We start from the raw sequence: 26959 nt of genomic DNA, 5'->3' as shown, positions 1-26959 counted from the left end.
GGAACAGCTTTTTGTGTACCTGCAACAACTTCTTTGGTACGTGGAACAACTTCTTAAGCCCCTTGAACAACTTCTTAGGTACCTGCAACAGCTTCTTAGGTACCTGCAACAATTTGTTAGGTTCCTGCAACAACTTGTTAGGTGCCTGGAAGAACTTCTTCTGTACCTGCAACAACTTCTTTGGTACGTGGAACAACTTCTAAAGCATCTGGACCAACTTCTTAAGCACCTGGAACAACTTCTTAAGCACCTGGAACAACTACTCAGGTACCTGCAACAACTTCTTAGTTGCCTGCAACAACTTCTTAGGTACCTGACAGAACTTCTTAGGTACCTGAAACAGCTTCTTAGGTACCTGCAACAACTTGTTTGGTAAGTGGAACAACTTCTTAAGCAGCTGGAACAACTTCTTAGGTACCTGCAACAACTTCTTAGGTACCTCAAACAACTTCTTAGGTACCTCAAACAACTTCTTAGGTACCTCGAACAACTTCTTTGCAACCAGGAACAACTTCTTTGGAACCAGGAACAACTTTTTTGGAACCAGGAACAACTTCTTTGGTACCTCGAACAATTTCTTAGGTACCTGGAAGAACATCTTTGGTACCTGGAACAGCATCGTAGGTACCTAGAACAGCTTTGTAGGAACCTGGAACAGCGTCGTAGATACCTGGACCAGCGTTGTAGGTACCAGGGACAACTTTTTCTTCTTAAGTACTTGGAACTTGTTTTTCTTACTATTGTTCTTATTCTGATTTCTATTGTTATTATTTCTTCTTGTTTTCTTCCCCTTGGGATTTTTTGTGTTTGGTTTTTTTGCACTTTCGAAGTCTCAGCCTCTCTTTATAGCATTCTTAGATAGTTCAGGTGTTGAACTGTTGAATTCTCATCTAGAAAGCACTTGCAGAGGAAAAGGAATCATCGTGGGATAGATCTGGGTATAATGGAAAATCTTTCAACTGTTTTTAGGAGGAGAGCCACAGCGTTAATGACACCTTCCTTGAAAACGACCAAGTGCTATGAATTGTCTGAACGGCTCAAGGTATTGATGGTCTACAAACATGACGAATATGATGAATAACCAGCAGAACAAGAATTATACAGGAGGAAGTGCCGTCAAGAAGGAAATCTTCCTCCCGAGGTTATTATGCAACATCTCCCGGGTTGCAACAGCTGTTTGCCCAGAAGACATCTGAGAGAAAGGTTATTGCGAGCAGAGGTGCAGCCTTTGGTGTCTTTACCTCTGCATTGGCAAGGAACAACCTCATCAGCGCCAGGCAGCGTTATGTTATAATAAAAGCCACAGAAATTACTGCCTTGCCTGTTTCCGACCTCACCCTTTTGTCAGCCACCCGCTGTCCTGAGAAGTGGGGGAAAGCCACTGCCTTCAGTGCTGCGAGTTCGCTCAAGTCATCGCCACTGTCTTCCTCCTTGCCACGCACACATGCTCTTAGCACTTGAGCTGTGTTCCTTAGGGTCTTGTTTGGTTTAAACCTTGTCAGCCAAACACAGCTGGGGTGGCAAAATGACCAAGTGTGGTTGGAAACAGCTCTGCCTCTGCTGTGGTGAAGGGACATCACTGACACTGAGGACTCCTTGTCCTGTTGCTTTTTGCCATTTTGACAGGAGGGGGTACTTGGCTTGTACTGGGTCACTGTGATTGTTTGGACACTGTTCTGGGTCTGAGAGCTTACATGGGGAGGAATGGCTTCTCTCTAAAGAGGGGCTGAGTGGTTGAATGTGGAACGTAAGACAAATCTTGTGTTTGGGTATCTGCCTGTAAGCATTGTTGGTGTCAGTGAATATCTAAAAGCAGGAACTGGTACCAACTTAGGAATTTGTCAAGGGAACACCCAAGGAATAATGAGCTGTTTGCAAGCATTTTTTCCTTGCTGGGGGCTGCATCTTGAAGCTGTGATTGTGCAGGTGACAGTAACTCTGAGGGCAGCATCTGCGGCACTTGTGTGTTCAGAAAGGGGACACCGTTCTCTACCCAGAGATTTCCTGTTGTGTGACAGCAGCATCCGGCTCTCTTCATATCTCACAGTGTGCCTTAGCCCTCTGGTCCCCTCTGGCATGCCTTGCCCTGTCTCGGACAGACCTGTGGGAGTGGTGAAGAGAATGGTGTCCTAAAATAACTGTTCTTACAGGAAAGGATGAGCTCCGTTTTCCACACGATTTCAGGATGGAGGAACAGGTCTGCGTGTGTGCAGCAGTATTGTGTAAACTACCTGCTAGTAGTCTGGATGGTCACGAAAGTGGAGAACAAAAGGTCTGCGTTTCCAAAAGCAGTGTCTGTAGAAATGGCCTCTGCCACCAGGAAGCCTGGAATCCTCTCGCCTACCCTGGCAGTGCGGTGATTCGGAGAAAACTCCAGGAACAAACTTGCCAACAAAGTTTTCAAGCTGACAAGCAGGTATTCTTTATTGTGGCACCGGGAGACATGGGGGATAGCTCCACCTAACGTGTGTCTCCTCAGTTGCCACACACGCTGTCCTTTTATAGTCACTGGGCATACATACATATTCATGAGGCTACGTATTGATTACATCATTTTCCAGAAAGCTCCCCGCATGCGTACAGAATTGTGGTGGTGGTCTCTGAGGGTCGTTTACTTACTAGACTCTTGTTTACTTTACTAGAATCTTGTAAGCATTTTCTCCACATAACCTATACCATCCTTTCCCTTTAGGAACAGGCCACCACTGAACTATGATACCATCTATATTAATAGTATGATTGCATTTTGAATGGTGACCTACGTCTGTGGCATTTGAACAAGCATGATTTCCTACCCTGGTTCCTGGTGTAATACATCTTTGTGCACAGGTGTAATATTTATTACTTGGATTAACTATTCCAAATTTTAACCTTTCCTTCGGATACAGATTACTAGTGTTCACCCACAAATTTGTCCATGAGACAGTGTTATGAATTGGAATTCCAATCAATGGGAGATCCAGGCTTTCTCCTGATTTAGGCAACTGTGCACATATCCAACAGTCACTACGATTAAAAATATTAGTAACATTCTGCACTAATTTCAGGTACAAATTCTGGTCCCAAGCTTGTGCGCCAGTTATCACATAAGTCCAAATCATGATCGACGCAATTTCATATGTAAGGGTCCTGAAGGTTCGATCTGCCATGTTTTCCGTGGCTCTGGTGCTTTCTTTACTCTTGAATAATGTATCCAAGCAGGTTGTTCCTTTATCCTCACTGCTGTAAAGGTGGTCAGTAATCTCTGGTACGGTCCGCTCCACTTCTCCTGTAGAGGATCTCGTGAAAAATTCTTAACATAAACCCAGTCTCCAGATCTGAAAGGGTGGATCGGACAATCCAAACCTCCTGCTCTTGTCCCTACTATTCTCTTATTTATCTCTTCCAATTGTTTTCCTAAATTAATCAAAAACTGTCGTAGATAGCCTTCTCCCACTTCGTGAAGACTTTCCTCTGTAAACTGGGACTGATATGGTCTTCCATACAAAATCTCAAATGGGCTAACCTCTTCTTTCGACCGAGGTTTAGTTCGAATTCTTAATAGAGCCAGTGGTAACACCTGGTACCAATATAAATTTGTTTCTTGACATATTTTACTAATCTGTTGTTTAATCAGATGGTTCATTTCTTCTACTTGCCCACTGGACTGAGGCCTGTATGGAACACGTAGTTGCCAATCAATTTCTAATTTTTTGCTAATTTCTTGTAACAATTTTGCACTAAAGTGTGAACCCCGGTCGGAAGATATTGTCGCTGGTACTCCAAAACGAGGTATTATTTCATTTAATAATGTCTTAATCACCTGTCTTGCATTATTTATCCTACAAGGGAATGCTTCTGGCCAGCCTGAAAAAGTATCCGTTAACACCAACAAATATCGATAGCCCCCTTTTCTTGGTAATTCAGAAAAAATCTATTTGCCACTGCTGTCCTGGATAACTTCCTTTCCCAATTGTCCCAATTTGATTTCTATTTTCAGTTTTAGGATTATTCTTAAGACATAGCTGACATTGTTTTGTTACTAATTGCACTGTGGTGTATAGATTCCTTCCTACAATTTGTTTGTCTAAATATTTATGCAAAGAGTTGCTACCCCAATGAGTTTTATTATGTTCGTCCTGAACTAGCTTCCAGAGTTGGTTATAGGGGATTACAATTCGCCCATCAGGTATTTGAACCCAACCCTCTTTATTTTCCTGTCCCTTTAGATCCTCAGTCAATTTTCTATCCTCTTTTGAATATCTAGGTTTAGATTTTTCAATTATTAATTTGCCGTCAGGGATTAAGGACATGATTTGAGATTGTTCAGCTGCTCGTTTGGCTTCAAAATCAGCCAAATTATTTCTAATTTCCTGATCAGAGTCACCTTGTTGATGCCCTTTACAGTATGTAATAGCTACTTCTTCAGGCAGCTGAACAGCTTCTAGTAATTGTAGAATTTCTGCAGCATGTTCAATCTGTTTCCCTTGTGTGTTCAAAAGTCCTCATTCTTTCCAGATAGCCCCATGTGCATGTACCACGCCAAATGCGTACTTAGAATCAGTCCAAATATTTATCCTTTGATCTTTAGCCAATTCCAGGGCTCTCGTTAATGCTATTATTTCTGCCTTCTGGGCAGAGGTGTTTGCAGGTAAAGGTTTAGCTTCTATTACCTGTGAAGTGGTGGTAACGGCATATCCTGCCTTTAGTTCACCATTTTTCACAAAGCTACTGCCAACAGTGAACCAAGAATCAGCGTCTTCCAGAGGTTTTTCTTTCAAGTCTGGTCGGCTCGAATATACAGTCTCTATGGTGGCCAAGCAGTCGTGTGTTAGTGGTTCTGCTGATTGTTCCTGCAAAAAGGATGCTGGATTCACAACGTTAGTGACCACGATTTCTGTATCATCCTGTTCCACAAGTGTGGCCTGGTATTTTAAAAAACGTGAAGGAGATAACCAGTGGGCTCCTTTCTGCTCCAGGACTGCTGATACCGCATGGGACACTAGCACAGTAATCTTCTGTCCCAAGGTGAATTTGCGAGCCTCTTCAATATTTATGATGACTGCGGCCACAGCTCTTAGGCATCCGGGCCACCCTTTGCTCGCTTCATCCAGTTGTTTTGAAAAATACGCCACTGCCCTTCTGTATGGTCCTAGTTTCTGAGCAAGGACCCCCAAGGCTATTCCTTGTTTTTCATAGGAATATAGCCAAAATGGTTTAGTTACATCCGGAAGTCCCAGAGCTGGAGCTCTCATTAACTCTATCTTTAAATTTCTAAAAGCCCCCTCTGCTTTATCAGTCCAGTCCAAAGAGGGAGGGTTTCCCTTCAACAGTTCGTATAGTGGTCTTACCAGAACTCCGTAATCATGGATCCAAAGTCTGCACCATCCAGTCATTCCCAGGAATGTCCAGAGTTCCTTGATGGTTGACGGTCGAGGAGTCTGGCAAATGGCTTCTTTTCTGGCAGTTCCAAGTTCTCTCTGTCCTCCTGTTATTTCATATCCTAGATAGGAAACTCGGGTTTGGATTAGTTGGGCTTTTTGTCTGGATACCCGATAACCATTCAGCCCCAGAAAATTCAATAATTCCACTGTCCACTGGATTCATTCTTCCTTTGTTTCTGTAGCAATTAGCAGGTCATCCACGTATTGTAACAGAGTCCCCGTCTGAGTAGGTGGCTTCCAGGATTCTGGTTCTTGTGCTAGCTGATTTCCAAAAATTGTTGGACTGTTTTTAAACCCCTGAGGTAATACCGTCCAAGTTAATTGGGTTTTTCTTCCTGTATCAGGATTTTCCCATTCAAAAGCAAATAAATTTTGGCTTTCTTTGGCTAATGGCAAGCAAAAGAAAGCGTCCTTTAAATCCAGGACGGCAAACCATTTCTGATTTAGTTTTAGTTTGGTCAATAAAGTGGATGGATTAGCCACCACAGGGTGAATATCTTCTAGTATTTTATTTATTGCTCTTAAATCTTGAACTAGCCTATAGCTTTTCCCATCTGCTTTCTTTACTGGTAAAATGGGTGTGTTATATTCCGATTCACATTCCACTAATAAACCATATCTTAAAAAAATTACCGATTATTCCTTTAATTCCCCTTCTATCTTGTATTCTTAAAGGCTACTGTTTTATTCGAACTGGGCAGGCCCCCCTTTTTATTTCAATTTTAATAGGCAAAGCAATTTTTGCCTTACCTGGAATTTCTGATGCCCAAACTCCTGGATATACCTGATTAAGGTTTTCTTCTATTTCAGGGAGGTCCTCCTGTTTGCTTTTCTGCTGAATTAAAGATAAACTTAAAACTGCAATTAATTGATTATTTTTAACTCTAAATTCCATTTTGCCTTCTTTAAATGTTGCTTCTCACCCTAATAAAAATTTTAGAGAATTTGGCATACATAAAAATTTATGCATTCCTATTTATTTTCCCAATTTGTACTTTAAAGGCTTCAGAAAGAATGCCTCTCCTTTTTTTTTTTTTTTCCTGGTGGCCAGTAGCTCCCACATCTGTAGCGACTTCTTTTCTCTCTGATTTAATACCAAATAACTTGCTCCTGTAACCACTAAAATTCCACTTTATTTCCTCTAGTCCCTAGTTTTAATTTAACCAGTGGATCTGGTAGGGTAGATTCCCCAGGTCCCCATCAGTCCAGTTGCAATTCAGTCACCAGAGCCACCCCATGGCACTGCCCCCCCCACCCAGGGCAGTCTCACTTCCAACGTCCAAATTCCCCATAGCACGCACACCGATCCGCTTCCACAGCAGAAGAGCCCACTCCCCCACCTCTGCCCGACATCCCTCCTCCCAGGCTCAAACACAGGAGCTGCTCGAGCTCCCCTCCTTTCTCCCTTGGTTTTCCCTTTTGTTTTTTTCTCTCACAGTTGCTCACCCTGCTCTGCAGGGGCTGCAGATGCCCGCCTCTGCAACAGCACTTCTGGTTTAACCCTTTCTTAACTCTGAAGGTGAATCTGCCGCTTTTTGCCAGTGACAGCAATCTCTTCCTCCTTATCAATATCAGATAGGACAGGTGCAGAGGGTGCTCCTCTCAGAGGTACCTGTGATGCATAATTTTCCAACCTATCTTCCTGATTACTGTTTTTTACCCTTAAACATCTTTCCCCAGTATCACAGGCTGAACAGCATCTCTCCATCTTAACTTTCAGTTTTTCCCTGTCCTTTTCCAAAGCCAAAATTAAGGGATCTGGCAGAGCTATATTAATTTTGCATTCAGTCTGTCACTCCACGTGGTTTCTTAAAGTGAAAAACATATCTGCATACATTACTTCATCCCATTTTCCTTGCCACCTCAAAACAACATTAATTGTAACAACGTATTATAGTTCAGAGTTCCATTTTTAGGCCATTTTCAGGCCATTTTCCCTGATTTTCCAAAATATACAAAGGCCACCATCGGTTACAATATTTTACCAATGTTTTCTTATTTACTGAGCCCCCAGGAGACCCTCCAAGTTCCTTCCAGTGTGCCAAAATGCACCCTAAAAGACTCTTTTTCAAGATCTCTTCACTCTGCTGATCTTCCATTATCAATCTCACATTCACACATACACATGGGATCCCACAGACGCACTCCACACAGTTACAACACTTGAGACGGAGACTAAAATTCTATCAGACAACAGTGAATAACACAGTTATAGCATCCTGTCACCAATACCAAATCACACGACCAAAATCCTTAATGTAACAAGCCACAAAATAAATCAAACCAACCCAATTACCAATTTAGTCTTTATGCAAGATGCCCCCTGCACCTTACAGACCATACAAAAGAAAAGAATACCTTTTATGAAGATGGTCCTTGTCTGCTCCTGCAGTGATCCGAATGAGTCGAGGAGTCCCTCCGGGAAAAATTCCCGAGGGCCCTAGGGAGCCCTGTCCTCAGCGGGTCCTGCAGCCGAGCAGACAGGGTCCCACCTGGGTCGCCAGATTGATTCGGAGAAAACTCCAGGAACAAACTCGCCAACAAAGTTTTCAAGCTGACAAGCCGGTATTCTTTATTGTGGCGCCGGGAGACACGGGGGATAGCTCCACCTAACGTGTGTCTCCTCAGTTGCCACACACGCTGTCCTTCTACAGTCACTGGGCATACATACATATTCATGAGGCTACGTATTGATTACATCATTTTCCAGAAAGCTCCCCGCATGCGTACAGAATTGTGGTGGTGGTCTCTGAGGGTCGTTTACTTCTTCCAGCAATCTTCATCACTTCTGGCAGCCTTTGAAGCACGCGCAGTAGATGTTTATACCAGTTTAATTGGTTCGTTAGCACCAGAGACTCCTATCCTCCTACTTATCAGTCAGTTTAGCTGTAGCCCATCCTGGACACCTGCCCTTCCCAGATACTCCTTATCCCTATGTCCTGTTTTTCTAGACTGTTTTTCTTAAAACTATGTCAACTAGAACAATTTATCTCGTGTGAGAATTCTCAGTGTGTTCTCTAGCTGTACTCTATTTTTTCTCCATGTTTCCTGCACCTCAGTAATTTTCCACTGCTACTGTTACAAAGCCATCACACTTAACATTACTCAAAACTAATTCTAAAGGTTTATATATTCCATTTTGTAATTTTGTGCCCCCCTTGTCTCAGCGGGACTGCCAAGATCCTGGCTGGGCCTTCCTGTACCTTCAAGGGGCTGTCCTTGTATGTTCACTTTATTGAAAGCCTTAGTGCATTTCAGGGATAAGCTGTCCTAACCAGTGGAAGGAAGGTCCATGTCCCCCCCTCGCTCTTTTACCCATCAAACTTCACTTGCGCTCCTTCTCCCTGGACTGCTCTGGGTGAGCCAGGGACAGAGAGGGGCTCAGCTTTCACTGTTTTCTTAGAATCATAGAATAGTTAGGGTTGGAAAGGACCTCAAGATGATCTGGTTCCAGACCCCCTGCCATGGGCAGGGACACCTCACACTCTCAGGAAGCATGGGATGGCCAGCCAGCCTGAAGGCTTGACATGCACTTTGGAGCTTGATTCCATACTAGTGGGACGATGCCGCCTTCTGACGTTGTCTTCAAAGCAATTTAGCAATTTTTAGGCTAGGCAGCTGAGGAGGAGGAAGGAAGGGAGAAGGCTTTATTGAATCTGAAAACCACTGTGGGAGTCTGCAAGCACCTTAGCAGAGTGTCAGTTATGGGTAAGCGTAAGGTGAAGCAGGGATGCAGGTCCCCTCGGGACTGTAATGTTGCATACAGCCCTCTCACTCCCTGCTGCCAGAGCGTGCTCCCATTGCAGAGCCACTTGCCCACCCCAGGGGAACCGCCCGCTGCAAGCTGTGGGTGCACCAGGTCCTGTCCTTGCCGGCCCTTTAGGCACTTTGCTGCCCAGATGGTGATCATCTGTTGCCCTGGAAAGCTCATGCAAGTGCATTGTGTGAGCAGAGTTGGTAAGAAGACACCTGGTGAAGGCAGATGTACCGGCATTTGCCTCTTTACAACTGGGAAAGGGCACATGTGCTCTGCTACCGTGTGCCAGTGGTCATGCAAGGACTGCTCCCACTCCCGGGGCAAACTCCGCTGGAACTGGAGGAAATGGGATCATGGGCAGTTTGTGTCATAGGTATGCAGGGCGGTACTTGGGGGCTTTTGTTTCAAAAGCAAGCTGAGGAAGCATCAGTACCAAGCCACATAGGAAGCTGTGCTTTGTTGCAGGTCATGGGGGAGACTGTTTCAATAAGAGTTAATGTTTTAAAAGCCTCGAGCCAGGTCAGAGGCCTGTGAAGGGTTAGGCAAGATGCTCATCATTTCCGCTTGGGCCTGTATCAGGTCTTAACAAGTGCGTACGGAGGAATGAATGAATGAATAAAACCAAAACACGTAATTGTGGAAGAAATCACATTTGCCATTGAGGACCAAAATCATGAATCCAAGGGAAAGCAGGTGATGGTGAAGTCCCGTAAGGAAAGGAGGCAGCTATGGTAGCACAGCAAAATCATTTCCATGCCCTATTTATTTAGGAGAACTAATGCATGTGTTGAAATTGTCAAATGTTCTATTTTTAAGATGCCATTTGTTTAACAGTTGAAAACCCCACAGAGAGCTCCTCTGTAAATTAAGGTCAAAGTCTGACTGCGACGACCTTGCTTTTGTTTTGTCCTCTCCCTTCCCTCTTGGTTCCCATTACAAATCTGTACATCTTCAACTTCTTTTGGGGACATACGCCCCTCTTGTAAATGATGTTTTCTGCCCTGAGTGTGATGGAGTTTCTCAGACGGTCCATTCATTCATGTGGGGAAATAAAGAATGAACGAAGTAGCCCATTGGTTACGAGTTGTTGCAAGCGTTTTCATGCAGTTTGCCTTTTCTCTCTGAACGGTCTCAGCGTTTCCCTTCTGAATGAGGTTTAAGTATGAAGTTATGAACAAGAAGTCTCCGTTTCAATTGCTCTCCTCTTTGTCACCCCCTGCCCCTTCCTTTAAGATCAAGAATGCAAATCTAGGTGCTTAGAGTGGCAGGAGGGTCATGATTCAAGGCATCAGCCTCTTCTCCTGAAATGGATTCAGGGAAGACTGTGCCGGAGTCAGCCGCCGGCAGCCACCAGAACCTGGCTCTGAGCACTCGCTGATAGGGAAATGCCATTCCCTCAGGGAATCCCACAGGCTTCCATGCCCCATGGTAGCTCTGCTTCTCGTGGGTTGTGTGAGGTGAGCTCTTTGCAATGGCCTTAACAGTTCCTGTTTGGGGCTTTTCCCATTATTTGGTTTTATGTTGGGCAGTGTAACTGTGCCTTGGAAGAATGATTTCTGCATGTCTCTATGCACTATTGTGATACAATTTGTGCATTATTCAGGTCCTTTCTGCATCAGACACTGCGCCCAAGATGTTTGCTACCCAAGGATGTGGTTTTCCAGTGTAGTCTGTAAACTGTAGAGGATCCTGAAGCCTGTTGTAATACCCACCAGACAGGCTGCTGTTACAGATGCTGTATCTAAAATGTACGCTTTCTGGGGGGTCAGCTCACTTTTTTGCTGCACACGTAAAGCCCCAATGGCAAAACTGGTATTGAAGAAAGAGGAAAGGAAAGAAATGTCTCTTTAGTAAAAAAACCCCAGATGTGAACCATGCCCATGTGAGCATCTGGTGGGAGTTTTAGTTCCAGGCTTAGACAGGAGGAACTTGGTGGTGCCTTTGCTCAGGCAAGGTGGGAGTGGGACTCGGTTCCCTGCCATCGATCAGTGTTTCAAGTGGTGTGACAGCAGGTCTCCCCCAGGCCGGCTGCAAGATGCGTGGAAGGTAGGAAGAGGAGCACGGGAAGGCAGCTCGTGGTTGTGGCCATACATGTGTGGATCTTGTTCTGGTTCTGGTGGGGAGCGAGGGTGAGTTGAACACAAGCTGCCCTCTCTGCCGGCCAGGGTGCAGCTGCACCTGTGTCACTCACATCCTCTCTTCCCCTTTGTTGGCTACAAAGCACCTGCAAAGGAGAAAGAATCATCACGGGATGGTTCTGGATATACTGGGAAAACTTTAAACTGTTTTTAGGAGGAAAGACACAGCGTTGATGGCACCTTCCTTTAAAATTACAAAGTGCACTGAGTTTTCTGTTGTTTTCAGTCTGGCTCAATTAAAAGGCGAAGAGAAGCCTGCCGATCACAGACACAGCGTTTATTTTGGCACACAAAACCTGCTTCTTGACACCCTGAGGGTTTTCTGTGTTGATCATTAAGCAAGAGCCAAAAAGTTCATAGTATTTCTGTTGCTTGTGGAGGAAAAGAATAGTCAGCGCCAGAAGCAGTACTTCCCCTTGCTCTTTCTTTGGGTAAGAGCACGATTTGCCTGGGATCAAGTGGAAATCACACGCTGCACTTGGGTAGCTAGAACTGCCATGGTACAGCGTGGACATCCTGCTGGTGCATAAACTGCATGTTGTTTTCCTTCAGTGGTTCCTTAGGACTGCACGAAGAGGAGAGAGTGCAGCGTAAGTGGGCAATGAGCAGTGATAACTGGGAGATGGCAAGCTTGATTGCAAGGACATTTGTGAAGAAATAAACGTGGACTGCTTTGTTTTTTAAATACCCCAGCATTCAGCGTGGGGACTCAGGAGCTGGTGTCCTTGCAACCAAAACTGCACGCTTAAAGCTGGAAGTAGAAAATTCCACACTCATTAAACCTGGGATTTTCTTGCCAGTGACTGCAGAAGTTCAGGCTGGGCACCTGGGTTAGGTGGAAAGAGGCTGGGCAGTATTGTGTCCCCAGTCAGTACAGGCAGCAAAAGGGTGACTTGGGCTTTCCAGCTGGAAACGACGACGCAGTTTTAACAAATTGCACAAGGCGTGTTACACTGATCTCCCATGGAACAGGCTGGAAGCTTGCTTTGGTGATGGAGGGAAAGATCTAGAATTCTTGTCAATGTCTATGACTTGTGATACGGCACCATTGTGACGTAACAGCATTCCAGTATTTATGTGCGCAGAGCCTCCCCCTGGAGACCAGTCGATCTCCCAAGAGCGTTGTAGGGGATCAGACCATCGTGGCTGAAAGCTTTCTCCACAAGGAACCTGACACAGGATTCGCCCTTTCCACAGAAAATCTTCAACCAAGCATCACAGAAGACTGTGGAACCGGCAGGGAATCTCAGAAATTGGGTTGCAGGGATCAGCTCTCACCAACCAACCACCCGGTGAGCAGTTTTCAGCGTAGGGGTGAGCAAATCCTCTTGGTCAGCAAATGAGCAATTTGTGGAACTGATAATCTGCACCGCACCAGAGATGTGCTCGTTTATTGGTTTTTAGATTAACGGCGTGTATTTGGCGGAGATGATTTAACACGGCACTCACAACCTAAGGGGGTTCCTCAGCAAAGCCCGCAGAAGCTGCAAGGGCTGCTATGAGGTCTCCACGCACCCTCCTCTTCTACAGGCTGAACGGCCCCCACCCTCTCAGCCTGTCTTCATCCGTTGTGGCCTCCTCTGCACTTGCTCCAACAGCTCCATGTCCTTCTTACGCTGAGGACACCGGAACTGTGCACAGTGCTGCAAGTGAGGCCTCACAACCCTCCCCTTCTTCTTTTGTGGGGTTCTTTGGGGGTTTTTGTTTGTTTTGTGGGGTTTTTCTTTTCTTTTTTTGGGGGGTGGGTGGGGGTTAGTGTGGGTTTGGGTTTGTGTTTTTTGTGTTTTGCTTTTGTCACCCGAGTACCAAGGAGTTTAGAACTGGCATCTGTGCTCCTGTCTAGTATCAGTCGCTCTGGGTGGCTTCACAAGGTTTCACATCAAGCTGCTGTGGCCTCCTCCGCAGCCATAAATCATTTTGCTCACTCAGGAGTGTGAGATGCTGCAAATGAAGGCCACAAACTGAAACAGAAAGGTTTTCAGTCGTATTTCTTCCTGTTGGAGATTTGTAGCTTCTACTCAGGCGTTCTTGCACTTTAATCTAGGCTTGCTCTCCATGTCTTTGTGTTTCCAGGCTTGTTTCTTTTCTTCTGCTGTTACAGTGATGTGAGGGGGTCGCTCTCTTGCAGTAGTTGATGCAACATCCTTCCCCTTGTTTTCTCCTTGCTTCCTGAACACTGCTGCTTTGGATTTGTATTTGGAGTTACCCTTTAATCCGTAGCTGTATTTTTAATGCTTGTTTTCTCTCTTCACTCCTTCCCCTTTCCACAGCTGTTTCCATTCATCAGAGGGCTATCTGGTTCTCTGAAGGGAGTGCCCTGATGGCATATTTAAAGTTGAACTAACTGTACCGGAGCCTATAGCCTGGCTTGTCTTCCTCTTGGCCAAGCCTGTAGTTCTCTTTAAGAGCCGACCTGGAATGCAGCGTCACTGCTGGGGGAAGGGGAAAATGGCTATCTGGGTTCTCCCGTTCATGCTGCAATGCCAGTGGGACAGCCCAGGCTCTGTGCGTAGCTCCCTGGAGATCTTGACCCAGACTCCTTGCTTTAGGCAGGTATTCATGCAGCTGCCGTGTAGCTCCGTGGCTGGAATGATGAAGGGCTCAGCAGAGACTGGCACAGATGCTGGCTTAGGTCCCTGCTAGTCCTTTGGGAAACCTGCCGTGAGAGTCAGTTTTCACGTGGGGGCTCCTGCTGCCTTGCTGTTCCAGGCAGGTGAACACTGACTGTATTTTGTTGTTCCTAAACAGCTAAGGGCAGTCTCTGCAAACGCTCATTACAATATAGTGATGAGTGCTTGTGGCTCTAACAGGTCTCTCTGAAACCAGCAGGAGTGCTTACGGGAGCATTCCCAGCATTTACAAGCTTTTCCAGAAGTCAGTGTCTTGAAGTGTAGGTGTGTTTGATGCAGAGATTGTGCCTCAGCCTGTCAATATTGAGGATTGTGCAGAAATGTGTCAAAGCAGTGAACCTCAGAAATCCAAACGAGTTGTTGTCTTGGGTAAGAAATCCGTCCTTTAGCTTACATCTAACCTTCCTGTTGTGTAGTATTTCACACCGTCATCCTGAACGTAGCTGAAAGACGATTTAGACTGCTAGGGAGAGCTGAGGGATTCACACAACTCTGAAATAGCTGCGGGAGAGTGCCGAGGGGTGAGGGTTGTGTACCTCTGTGTACCTTTGCAGTGAAAAATAACTGTGGAGACTGTGTGCAGAGACACACACAGACAAAGGAAATAAACAGGTGGGGTTTATGTTTTGTTTGCTGTAACAGGCATTCTGGACATCCCTGTCCTGTAATGAGTCGCTGCTTTGGAAAGCGGAGATTTTTCGTGTTTGCTCCTTTGGCTTTCTCTTTTCTCTCTCTGCTGACTCTGAGGAAGGACGTTCCTGGCTTGCCCTTTGTGACTGTTGAAGCAAAGCTTGAGTGACATCTACTGAGTACAACGTGGTGTTCTTTTGTGAAAAAGATGTTCAATCTCTTTTTTTCCTCTTCCAGTTGAAGATACTCCATTAGTATTGACGTGACTCACCTGAAGGTGTCATCATGGACAAGGGCAGCAGCAGTAGGTATGGATAATTTGATGTATTGGTGGCTTCCCAGGTGCTGTGACAAGTTCTGAGAGGTCTGAAAACAATAATCCCCCCCATCAATGCAAGCATCATAATGACCGAGTGCGCGAGGAGGAGTTTCAGATCTAACATTCTGTCTTTACGAAAGGTATGGATTCTGTGGTAAACCAGAATCTGTTGCAAAACAGACAGTGTTTAACACTGGAGATCAACGTGACCCTCGTGTAGATGTAGCGCTTAGGGCCACCTTTCAGTGGTGGACGTGGTAGTGCTAGCTAATGGATGGGCTGCATGATCTCCATCTCCTTTTCCAACCTGAATGGTTCTGTGATTCTCACTGATGAGAGCAGCCCCTTGTCCCATGGAAACTACTCATCACAGGGAGGTGAGGTGTTTGCTTACAACGTACCTTGCCTTGATCCTTAATGCAGCAGCCCCACTGCTTCACATGGTGTCCTTTCCAGAGCCTCAGCACGGCAGGGGGCAATGTTGCCATCCCAGGGGTCTGTGTGAAGCCACCCAGCCCTTAAAGTAAGGATTTCTGCACTCGCTTGGGTTTCTGCACGCATTTGGATTGAGAAAAGCAATGCTGGTTCATGTGGTTATGGAACATTTTATGGCATTCTTAGTGATAAGTGAATAATGGCAAGGAAGATGGTGCAAATTGCTCCTGCTGGCTGCCAAAAGCTAGTGGGGCGCAGCCTCTGCTGCAGTCTGGTTCCTGGGAGAATCACAGAATCACAGAATCCCAAGGGTTGGAAGGGACCTCAAAAGATCATCTAGTCCAACCCCCCCACAAGAGCAGGGTAACCTACAGTACATCACACAGGAACTTGTCCAGGCGGGCCTTGAATATCTCCAGTGTAGGAGACTCCACAACCCCCCTGGGCAACCTGTTCCAGTGCTCTGTCACTCTTATAGTAAAGAAGTTCTTCCTGTTATTAACGTGGAACTTCTTATGCTCCAGTTTACACCCATTGCCCCTTGTCCTATCACTGGATATCACTGAAAAAAGCCTAGCTCCATCATCCTGACACCTACCCTTTACATATTTGTAAGGTGATTTCTCTTTGAAATCTGTTTTCATCAATTTAAATATTGAAGGACCAAGGGTTGTTTTAATTTCTTTTCTCAGAATTGTTTGATTCTGCCATGTGTAAAGCAGTTTCTTTCATAACAGGCTGCATCCAACTCAGTCTTGTGGTGTTGTTGAAGTTGCTGGGTTCTTTTTTAATTGTTTCCGGTGTTTTACTCAGTTTCTTCCCTTTGCCCTGCTGCAGCTCTAGCCTCACCGTCACTATGCTGTGCGGTGAAATCTAGTTGCTTTTTCATGATTTGCCCAGCACGGATGTGCTGCTGGCAGTCAGCTTTGGCTCTGGAAAGTGCTAAGTTTAAGAAGGTGCTATAAAGCAAGGCTGTGTAAAAGAGCTTTGCTGATTCATGGTCAGCAGAGAATTTTGCTGCCTCAGCCTTCTTCAGACTTGCCATTGCTTACAGCACACAGCTTCATTCACCTTGTGAAGCTGGTTTTTGTGTATGCTTCCACGTATGGGTTTCTGAATTTTGCTTGCCTTCCAACTGTATTTGGAGGCAGAAGTTTGGGGATGAGGTGAATCCATTTCTCCAGATACATGGAGCCCTTAAAATTCTATGGTTTATGGTTTATAACCTGTGCTTTGGCGTAGCACAGGTTGCATGGCTATTCCTCGACTACTGGTGGAGAAAGACACAAGATGTTCTACTTTACAGCACATAGATTTTAGGAAAGCTTACTAGCCATGTATTTAATGATTTTAATATCGCTTGGCATCTATCCCTTCTTCACTGGTACTCTGCTTAATTGTTTCACGATACTTAAGCTTCTGGGATTTGTCCCAGGAACTGAGTGGGTTATCATCTCTTTATGAGTATAATGCCATACTGCATTTTTTCTTGAGGTAAGGGAGGCTGTATTCCTCTTTGAACAGTCCCTGGTTCGGTTTTGTTGGAATCTTGCAACCAAAGCTAGGTACCGATTGCTACTGTTAAGTTTTTCTTTTTGTTGGTGTTTGTTTTATTTAATGCTCCTTGAAAACAGCAAGGTGCAAAGATTTATTTCATAATATTACCCCCACGCGTGCCCCCCCAGCCAGCCCCCTAAGTAGCACTGTAACAGAAAAGAGCCAGGAGCAAGGAAATTTCACAGCAGGTGAAGATGACTGACTTCCCCAAGCTCTGGGGACGTGTGGAAACCTCTCAGGTGCTTCAGGAGGAGTAAGGTGAACAGAGGAGCAGGGTAAGAGATTTGAAAATCCATGGGTGTGTGAGGTGAGTAGGACTGAAGCAACACTCAGGGCAGACATTGTTGAATGGAGAGCAAAGAGATGCCCCACTTCCTTCTCTAAGTACTGGTTCGGGCAATGTATCAGCACCTGCCCTTTATATGGAAACGTTGTCACTTTATGCTTGAAAGCTCCGAGTCTTTTTGTTTTTTTCCATGTAAAACTGTAAGAATATGGCCAGGGCAGATGGTGCTGTGGATATAAAATACATATAATGTTCCCACATCCTGTGCTTCAGCACTGATGCGTGAGGTCGGTAGTCCGGCATTTCCAGGAATTCAGAATTGAGAAACAAGGGCATCCAGGCTGCCTGCACACCTTTGCTTGTTTTTCTCTTGGGTTTGCATTTCTGTGCAGGGTTTATTTAAATCAGAGGCTTTATCTCTGGAGAACCCCAGTTCTATTCAGTGCATAAGTAGATAAGAATGGATCTTCTAAAATTCACATGCTCATAAGCAGCTTAAATACGTTTGGAATTATGCTCACCTGTAGGAAGCTTTTCCTGTTAGGTTTTTCAGAAGTATTACTTCCAAAGTAATCCTCTTCACCTCAGAGGTGCCCTTTTGAGTTTAAGATAAGCTGCAGGGCACAAAAAGCTTATGTTATCGGTTTGTTTTGTTTGCATCGTACCTAATGGGGTCAGTTTCCTTCACTTGCAACACATCTTTCAGAGACAAGGACCTGAACAAGGGGACACTTTTATCCCTGATCAGTGACTAAAAACACAGGTGGGAAAAGCTGCAGTCTGCTAATGTTAAAAGATGCAAGGGAGGCGTCTACAGGTGATGGGATTTATTCTGGCAGAAAGCTTTCCTCAGGGAAACACTCATTTGTCAGGCTTGAACTGTTCCCCCGGAACTTAGCATTTATCTTCAAATCTTGCAATGCAAGCGGCATTTATTTTGTTGTTGGGGCAATGACAGCAATGAGGTAGAGGCTTGAGGAACAAGACCCAAAGAGCTTGTTATGAGCATTAACTCCCCTTCTCTTGTAAGCAGGTATTTCACTCCCAGGATAGGTTTGTCCTGAAGACTACCAGTGCTTCACGGTCATGTCTTGGTCACTGCCTGGTTGTCAGTGATGCTAACATTTCTGGAGTGCTTGCCTTTGCAAAAAAGTAATAGCACCCTCGTCATCCCAGTGCATCTGTTTAAGGGATCTGTTTAAGAAAAGGCCAGCAGGTATTTCTGTGCCACAGTTTTATTGGGTCATCCTTTGGATTATTTGCAGGTTTGCAATCTCCTCAGAGCCTCAGCAGAAGTCTCTGCTCTGTGCTTTGAAGAAATGGATGGTAGGCAGTGTGAAGCAGGGTTAGATTTTTTAACTGTCTCGCAGGGTTTCATAGGCATTAGTGAGACAAGCACTGAAACACAGAAGTTGAATAATGGCATGGAGAAATAAGAAATGTAACTGCATTCGGTATCATATTGAAAAGCCTTCTTTTCAATGGCTTCTTCAATGACTACAAGACTGATTATGCAGGAAAACATTAAAGCATTGACTCGTTAAGAAAATGTGTGTTTAAACCTCATGCCACAGAGCAAATGCAAGACTGCTGCATACAGCTGGGGGGGGGGTGTAGATACAGTTGTCTCGCTGCATTGCAGTGCATTTCTTAAACGCCGTCGATGTTGGATAGTGTATGTTATGTCCACATCTAGCCACCAGGCCTAGAGCCCAGCAGGATTTGTGTGAGAGCTTTTATTTTCCCCGAGTTTCTTAGCCTGCAATTTCAAGTATGGGCACTTGCAACTTTAGCAGCAGCCTCAGCTGTCCATTTGCTGCATCTGCGTAGCCACGTGCGTTCTGTGCTTGCTGTGGAAAACGCTGACAGCGACGCGAGCCTCTTTTCCTCTACAAAAGCGCGCAAACGTTGCACACCCATACGCGCACGCCCCAGCCGCTGGGAGCTTTAAACTTGGCGACGGCTGCCCACTCGAGGTACGGCGTTCAAGAGCTTGTGTCGCTGCTGGTGTGGTAATGATGCCTTCACTCCTTGCCGGGGAGAGTTTGCTGGTGGTGCAGTGTGTGTGGAGAGGCGTCCTGGCTGGATTCCGTTGATGCGTTTGGCTCGCTGAAGTGCCGCTGCCTCAGCTCAGCATAAAGGTTCTTCTGGCTGGAAACTCCAAGTCGTAATTCTCGCTGTCAAACCTCTCCCCAGCAAGTTAACAACACTTGGAAACGGATTTTCTCCTCCGTTGCGGACGTGTCCTTATCTGTTTTGGTTGTTTTCTCCTGTAGCCAGCCCAGCCTAAGCAGGTTTCTGTGGTTGCCCGCAGCAGTGTTTGAAGAGGTGGTAAATCACAGAATCACAGAATCCCAAGGGTTGGAAGGGACCTAAAAAGATCATCTAGTCCAACCCCCCTGCAAGAGCAATGTTTTATGTTTGATCGGGTTGGAGGGTTGGCAGTGTGAATGGGAGGTTGCGTGCGCCTGTGTGCAGGTCTGCTGGATAGGTGGGAAATGGTTGCAGGGAAGAGTACGAAAAAGAAGGGTCCGGTGTAGTTGCTGTCAGGGAGTAGAACTGAAGCGAATGCAGCAGTGGCGGTTAAATCCTTTTCGGGTGACTGTGTTCTGCCTGCTGGGGCCCGGGGGCCATCCTATCTAAAGTAGATTTCAGCCTCAGCATGGGGGAGGCAGCTTTTCTGAAGTCACGGTATTTGATGAAGCGGTGCTGTTTGAGGTACCCGATAAATGCCTTTTAGCTTTTAGGATGCTTTAAGGAGCATTTGAGTAATGCCAAAGGGAGAAACTCCTCTCGTTGCTCTTTAGCCCCCTCCCACCCTGCTCCCCTGTGCTCCAGGTGAGGAATAAGTACAAGTAATTAAAACTGGCGGTAGATCCTGCCCAGAAGTTTGGCGCTCCGCAGTGTGTTTTCACAGTGGTGCTTTTCTGCAGGTTTGAAGCCAAGAGCTGGCTTTGAATTGCAGACTGCAAGAGGACAGAGCCCTGAGGTTTGGGGAAGAAGGGTGGCAAGATGGACTGCTTCCTTAACAGCTGAGCTCTTCTCTAGCTCTGACTACCTGCTGTCTCTGCATGTGGGGAGACTGGGAGCACTTCAAGTGGCAAAGGTTTAATTTTGCAGGATCCTTTCCCTTTCCTTTGTATGATCACTTACTCGCATGATTTACTGGCCTGCTGTATCAGCACGTTGCTGTAATAGGCTGCATGCTAAGAGAGGCCGCAGCACAAATCTTAGTGCTGCTGGCAGGCTGTGAAGCTTGGCTTGGCTCCAAGGCTAGGGACACGCTCGGTGTCTTGGAGGTCACAGAGCCATTTTCTTGGGTGGCAGGAGGGCACATGGGAGCAGGGCCTAGCAGTACCCCCAGGCTTAGCAAACTGGCTGAGAAAGGGCAAGTCTGGCACTGGGGTCAGGGCACCGCATCCCAGACCTGTAAGGCGAATGGGGCAGAGAATGAAGTCCTGAACAGTGAGTGGCTCAAAGTGACCGTGAGGAAGAAGGAGCAAGGTCTGAGTCCTGTGCGATAGGCAAAAGGAGCATGCCCCACGGCTGCTGTTTGAGGCAGGCATGGAGACAAGATGAGCACCAGCCATTCTGTAGCCACCCTTCTCTTCCATCATGTGCATCGGCTTTTCATTTGTGAGGATGCTGCTCAAGCTGGAAACTGCGACAGAACATTTCAGCATAGAGAATAATAAGGTCTCTGTATGTTTGAAGATCAGTGCTAAAGGCTCTGATTATTGCTCATTTTAAGACATTTAAGAGCGAGCAGGAGTGAACACAGCAGCAGAAATCAACTCTTGCAGGAGAAAGGTTGCATCTGAGAGCCTGGTGCTTGTGTTTCTCTGGTTTTGGTGGCAGAGGTCAGGAGGGGTATCCATCTCAGTGCAAGAGATTTCAGCTTTGTGGGTGTGTAGAAGCTTTTATTCAACAGTGAAGGTTGAACGAATACTCGCAATAAATAATGGGAATTATGCTGTATGATCCATCTGAAGTACTGCATGTATTTGGTTTTGGTTTGAGAAAGTTGATCTACATTTTCTCCTTGCCAATCACTTTAATGTTAAGAAGCTGATGAGGGAAACAAGTTTTAGGTTACTGTTGAAAGCTAAGCAAGCAGGGGGTAATGAAGTCATTACAAGAGATGATGCATGACTAGTAACATGCTGAAGCTGCCTGCCCCCCCCAGCCCGGCCGAACACCAACCGATACCTAGTCCAACCCCGCAGTGCCCTAGCCCTTCCGGCTAACTCTCAGTTCCATCGTGGGCACGACGTGCTGTGGTATGGAATAGCTCTTTGGCTAGTCTGGGTCAGGTGTCCTGTCTCTGCTTCCTCCCGGCTTCCCCTCCTCCCTGGCAGAGCATGAGGCTCACAAAGTCCTTGCTCACTCTATAAACATTTGAGCAGTAACTGAAACCATCGGTGTTATCAGCACCGTTCCCAGGCCGAAAGTCAAAAACACAGCGCTGCACCAGCTCCTAAGGAGGGGAAATAATGGCTGCTACTGCTGAACCCAGGACACCTTGAAGGACCTCAAGTCTTCCAGTGCTATTGCATGTGCCTTACGAAATAATAACGCAGATTAGAACGTGATGGATGTTAAAAGTTTTTGAAAGGTAACAGAGATTGTTAGGGAGGCGGGGAATGGGTCTTGTAGAAGAGAAGTTACTCTCTTAGCCTTGACAGTGTTCCCCGAGAAAGGCTTGCATTCAACCTCATGGCTTTTGGGTCTTTCTCTGTCCCCTCTGAAGGAGGCAAACCGTCTCTTACCTGGGAAGATAAAAATGAGATTCACTCACTTTAAAACTATCTGTTTTAAAAAGAGATTGGATTGGCTGTGGCTTTTGTTCTTCCGTATTGTTTAGATGAGCGTTTTAAAGTGCTTTCATTTCTTGTCGGCTTGGGCTTCAGCAGAGAGCTGTGCCAGCGGAACAGCTTGTCTGCGAGAGGCCTGGATCTGAAGGGTGCTGCAACGATCGGCACACTGCAGTAACAAAGTAGATCTGGGGGAAAGCTAGCATATAGTATGTGTGTGTGCTGTGTACTCCAGCCAACACCATGAGGAATTTAATGAGTACTGGGGAGAAAACAAACAAGTTTGTGTATTTGATGTTGCAGTTGCGTTGAAAAGTACCGTGTAGGTCTGAGTATTTGGCATTCATGGTGTGCATCAAGACAGAAATAGTAACAGGGCAGGCTGAGACGTCAGCAGCATTGTGCTGCCCAAGCCATGCACATGTATCAGAAGACGTCAAGTGGGAGAAGGAGCTTTGGGGTGATGTTAAAGTGAAGGGGACACACAAGTAGATCCCCATCACGTCTTTTAATTTCCCATATGTTCCTCTGCCTGTCAAATGATGACAATTATGGCTGAAGAACTGATGGGAAAAAATGACAGGGAAAACAGGTGATGCTCAAGGAGGAGGAATTAAAATGAACTTAAAATTGTCCGTTTGTGCCATCCCCATTGCACTGAATACTATCATTGGGCTCAAAAGCATACTCGGTGGCAGCTTGAAAAGAACGAGTGGGGAGGGGGGTGCGGAGCTGGAGCTGAGCACCTTGTGGCAGTAGGTTTTGATTAGCCTGAACACCTCAGGAGAGCTCCTTGCAAGAGACTTGTAAAGTTACAAGTAAACCGTGCAGTAGGTGTAGAAAGAGGAGGGAGGAGAGAAAAATATGCATGCACATAGTGTGCCTGTGAGTAGAGTAGAAATAGGAGAGGAGGCCAGTACCTGCATCCACATACTGTGCCTCCATGCTGCTGCTTGACAAATGTCCATAAATATTCCCAGATTTTGCAGCAGTATTTCACAGAGGTGGTGTAGTTTAAAGGATCTGGTTTTCCATGAAGTTATTCTGCTGCGCATGTTCCACAGCTTTATTGCTGTTTTGATGCGGGGATGGTGGAATTGAGTGTATGCATATGTGGTTGAGGAGGAACAGGGGGATTTGACCTGGTGCTCTCCAAATTTCTGAGAGCACCGCTTTAAATACATTTGCATGATTGCTTTAAATGCAACTGCATGGTTTGGCAGGTAAGCAGCTTTCTGACTGCCCATTTAAAGTAAAGACTGAGTTTTCAAGCCTGTTTATAAAGCTGGCAAAGTTCAATCTCTGAAAGTGGCAACACCTTCAAAATAGTAGATTCTTTTTTACTCTCAGGTGAAGAGGTACACAGAATCACAGGCTCATGAGGGTTGGAAGGGACCTCTGAAGATCATCTAGCCCACCTCCCTGGTGCAAGGCAGGGCCACCTAGAGCAGATTACACAGGAACGTGCCCAGGCACATTTTAAATGTCTCCAGAGAGGGGGACACTACTACTCTCCTGGGCAGGTTGTTCCAGTGCTCTGCCATCCTTAATGTAAAGAAGTTCTTCCTCACGTTGGGGTGAAACTTCTTGACTTTTAGTTTATGGCCGTTGGTCCTCGTCCTGTCGTTGGGCACCACTGAAAAGAGTCTGGAGCCAGTGTTTCACAATTCAATGGATGCATAGTTTTTCCCTTCCCACCTTTCTTGATGTATGGTATCAAGAATAGGAACCACTGAGAAGGATGCTTGCTGTACCTTGTATGTATTGTATTACCATGCGGTAACATGACATAACTGATTTGTCAATTATAAGCATCCTGTTCAAAATGACTTTCATGCTGGACATACGCTGTTGTCTGAAAAGCACAGTAGGTACTTGTTGATAACAGTGGTGTAAAGTGTTAACCATCCTTTCTTTCTCTCTTTCCTAAAGCTTGTACAATGAGGACAGAAACCTGCTGCGTGCTAGAGAGAGAGAGAGACGAATTAGGCAGGCTCAGCAGGAGATAAACAAGCTCCCTGAAAAGCCTCCCATCTTTGCAGCACCCTATAAGGTAATGGTGGGGTTGGTGTGGTGGAGGGAGAGGAGGAAAGATGGTGGGAGCGTAAGAGCAGAGCTGTGGCTTCTGCAGATGGTGTAGCAGACCTGAGTATGATACGTGCAGAACCAGCATCTTCGCATCAGCTTAACTTAAACTCATCAGAGTATGTGTTTAAAGCTCTGAAGATGGTGCAAGCGCAGTAAGGTCTTTGAGTTGGGCAGACTGATTTGGGGGCTACTTCCTGTAGTTTGGGAGTTTGAGGGAGAGCACCCAAGAGCAGCTTGGCTGCCTGTCTGTGGGCAGCTGTGATAGAAACAAACAGGTCTGATGTTAGTGTTCCTGAAGGCTGCAGGCGCACCTACAAGTTTGGCTCAGAAGAACTAATAGTGAGTAGAGCAGTCCCAGTTGCTTTGGAGGGACTGCACTGCAGGATCAAGATGAGCTTGCGTAACTTTGCTTGTGGTGATACGTGGTGATGAAATTAAGATCCTGAAGAATCTCTCTTACGGAGCTGAATGTCTCGAAATTGAGGGTCCATGCTTTTTCCATTTCTGCCTCTGTTCTTCTTTTGCAGACTCATAAAGGAGATGACTTGTCAAACCGAATTCGGAACGTGCTGGGCAATTATGAGGATGTCATGGGGCTCATCATCTCCAAACCCCAGTGGAATTTCTTCGGGATTCATGGAGTTCGTCCTCCGGTCTCACCTGAAGATGAAAGTCAGGGCAGCTCAGACATTAACCTGAGCAGCAACACTCGGCCTTCCTCTCAGACTTTTCCCACAGCTTTGCCTTCAAAAACGAGTGCGATGCTGCAGAAACCAGCTGCCTGTGTGAGACAAATGGATGTCCAAGATCAGGCAAGTTCTGGTTTACGGGGCTATATGCAGGTGATGCTGCATTTAATTTCCATGTTTAGGTTGTTTGGATTTCAATTACACTATTATTAGATGCAGGCTAACAAGGAATTGCTGTCAGCAACTCCAGATTTTTGAAGACTCCTTCATTAGAAGATATCAACAGTCTGTTCCCCCAGAACACAAACCCGATAGCTCCTTCAGGCAGACAAACCAGTGCTTTTTTCTTTTTCTCCAGAGCTCTTTGAACACAAGAAGGAGGTCCATGCATTTAGTTTTAGATTGAGCAAAATAATCCATCTCGGAGTTAGAAAAGCATGTAAACTCTTTAAAGAATGTTTTATTTCCTCGAGGCACCCAGGCAGGAACAGGAGAGTGCAACCGTTGTTTACTGAGCATTTTGATGTAGAATGCTTGCATTGCCAGGAGCCTTCAGTGTCAGCTGAAGAAAGCAAGCGTAGAAGTTCATGGAAATGGTTTGATTTGTTTTCAAACCTGCAGTGAGGGTGGTGGCAGGATGGAGCTGCTGTCTTGTCTTGCCTTGCCTGTGAGTGGGGCTTCTGGGTTGACGCTGGGACAGAAGCAGGAGAGTGCCTGGAGGTACGGCATCATTTCAGTGACATAACTTTAGCGTTGCCTTGGAAAGGAGAGGAGTGGGCCTGAGTGGGTTAAGTGTGCTTGTGAAATCGTCCACAGGGGACTTGGCTGCATGCAAACTGCTGGTTAAACTGGGGCTCACAGAGGACCTGAAATAGCACCCAGACGTGGTTTTGTTTGTCGTGAAATGTAGAAGGGAACCTTAATGCTGGAAGCAATGGCAAGCAGATGTACTTTAGCTTTGCTTTGCTGGAATTATAAGAGTCTTGCTCCATTACAGTCAAGAACGAAGTTGGTGGGAGGGGAGATGTAGGATGTGTTGCTTGTTTCTGCTCCTCCTGCCCTGCTAAGCCCACCCAGCTGGCTACCTGAAGCTAGAACAAAACTTGAACAAGTGCATCCCCAAACACACATTTAACAGCTGCTGCAGTGTGCGGTGCCTTGTTAGTGCAGCACTGGAACCAAGTTTCTTCTCTTTCCACAAAGACAGTCAGATAGGAAGGTTTTTTAAAGTTGGCTTTCTTTTTCAGTTTTCTTTGAGTTTCCTTTTGCCTTCTCTCTCTTCCACTTTTTGTCTTGTGTGTTGTGGCCATTGTGGCTTTGATGAAATGAGGTGAATTTTCTGCGCTAAAAATGGTGTGTCTCGCAGTAATTATTAAGCCTCTGTGAAAATTAATTAATTATATCAACAAAGATTTTGTGACTAGATAACAAAAGTCCCTTTTTAAGCTTCTGCTTTAAATGTTATTGAGCCTAATACAAAAATAGCACCAAGGGAAACCTAAGGGTGTGCAAGTATTCCCACACTAAAGTCAGGGAAGGGATATTCAGCCTTAAAACCACACGTTTATACATGCAGATGACACATCGGAATCCTTTGGGCTTTCTTGTGTGAGTGTTTTGGGTCAGCCTTGGAACTGGCTTCCCCTGCTTGTTCCTGCATCCCCACCAGTAACGACAGTGCAAGGTTTGCTTTTGACTTCAGGTTGTTCTGAAGGAGCCCATGTGTGGGCAGGGAGGTTGGCATGGTAGCAGACAATAGCTGTTTGGCTTTTCCCTTGCTAGGTGAAATCAGGTTCACCTCAGTGCTTGGTGGTGCCAGATCTGAACAAGATGCATTCTGTTAGAAGGGGTGGATGCTGATAAAACCTGTGGGTTAGAAATGAAAATGTGGCTTTATGCCCCTGAGAGCTGTTGAGGTTCATAAGTTCCAACAGCATGTCCTGCACTTCAAAACCAAGTCATCACTTTCTGTTGTTTCCAGTCTGTTTAGCTGTAAGCAATGCAACACCCCTGCTCCATAGTTGAGAGTACTGAGGCAAAACCAGTGCCTTGGGCTAGGTTCGTGTATGTGAGAAAATGGAGCATCATGACACAATCTTACTTGTTGGAGTGCTTTCTAGGTAGCAAAGCATACATAGAGTGCTTTGCTGGTGGCATAGCATACATTGATTGCATGTTTTTCTTTTCAGAATT

The 26959-nt window shown here is 45.8% G+C and overlaps 1 protein-coding gene across 1 annotated transcript in view; it reads left to right on the top strand.

Annotated features, from left to right (window-relative positions):
• Nucleotides 1–1061: 1061 nt before the first annotated feature.
• Nucleotides 1062–26959, top strand: part of LOC136006305 (AF4/FMR2 family member 1-like) — a 50036-nt gene continuing 24138 nt past the window's right edge. The window contains exons 1-3 of the mRNA XM_065664357.1: nucleotides 1062–1141; nucleotides 23922–24042; nucleotides 24605–24749. Coding sequence (XP_065520429.1) covers nucleotides 1062–1141; nucleotides 23922–24042; nucleotides 24605–24749 — 346 coding nt within the window. The remainder of the gene's footprint in view (nucleotides 1142–23921; nucleotides 24043–24604; nucleotides 24750–26959) is intronic.

The sequence above is a fragment of the Lathamus discolor genome, chromosome 1 (assembly GCF_037157495.1).
Source record: "Lathamus discolor isolate bLatDis1 chromosome 1, bLatDis1.hap1, whole genome shotgun sequence".
Lineage (NCBI taxonomy): Eukaryota > Metazoa > Chordata > Aves > Psittaciformes > Psittacidae > Lathamus > Lathamus discolor.
Note: the sequence above shows the minus strand (reverse complement) of the source record. Positions and strands in the feature narration are given on the sequence as shown.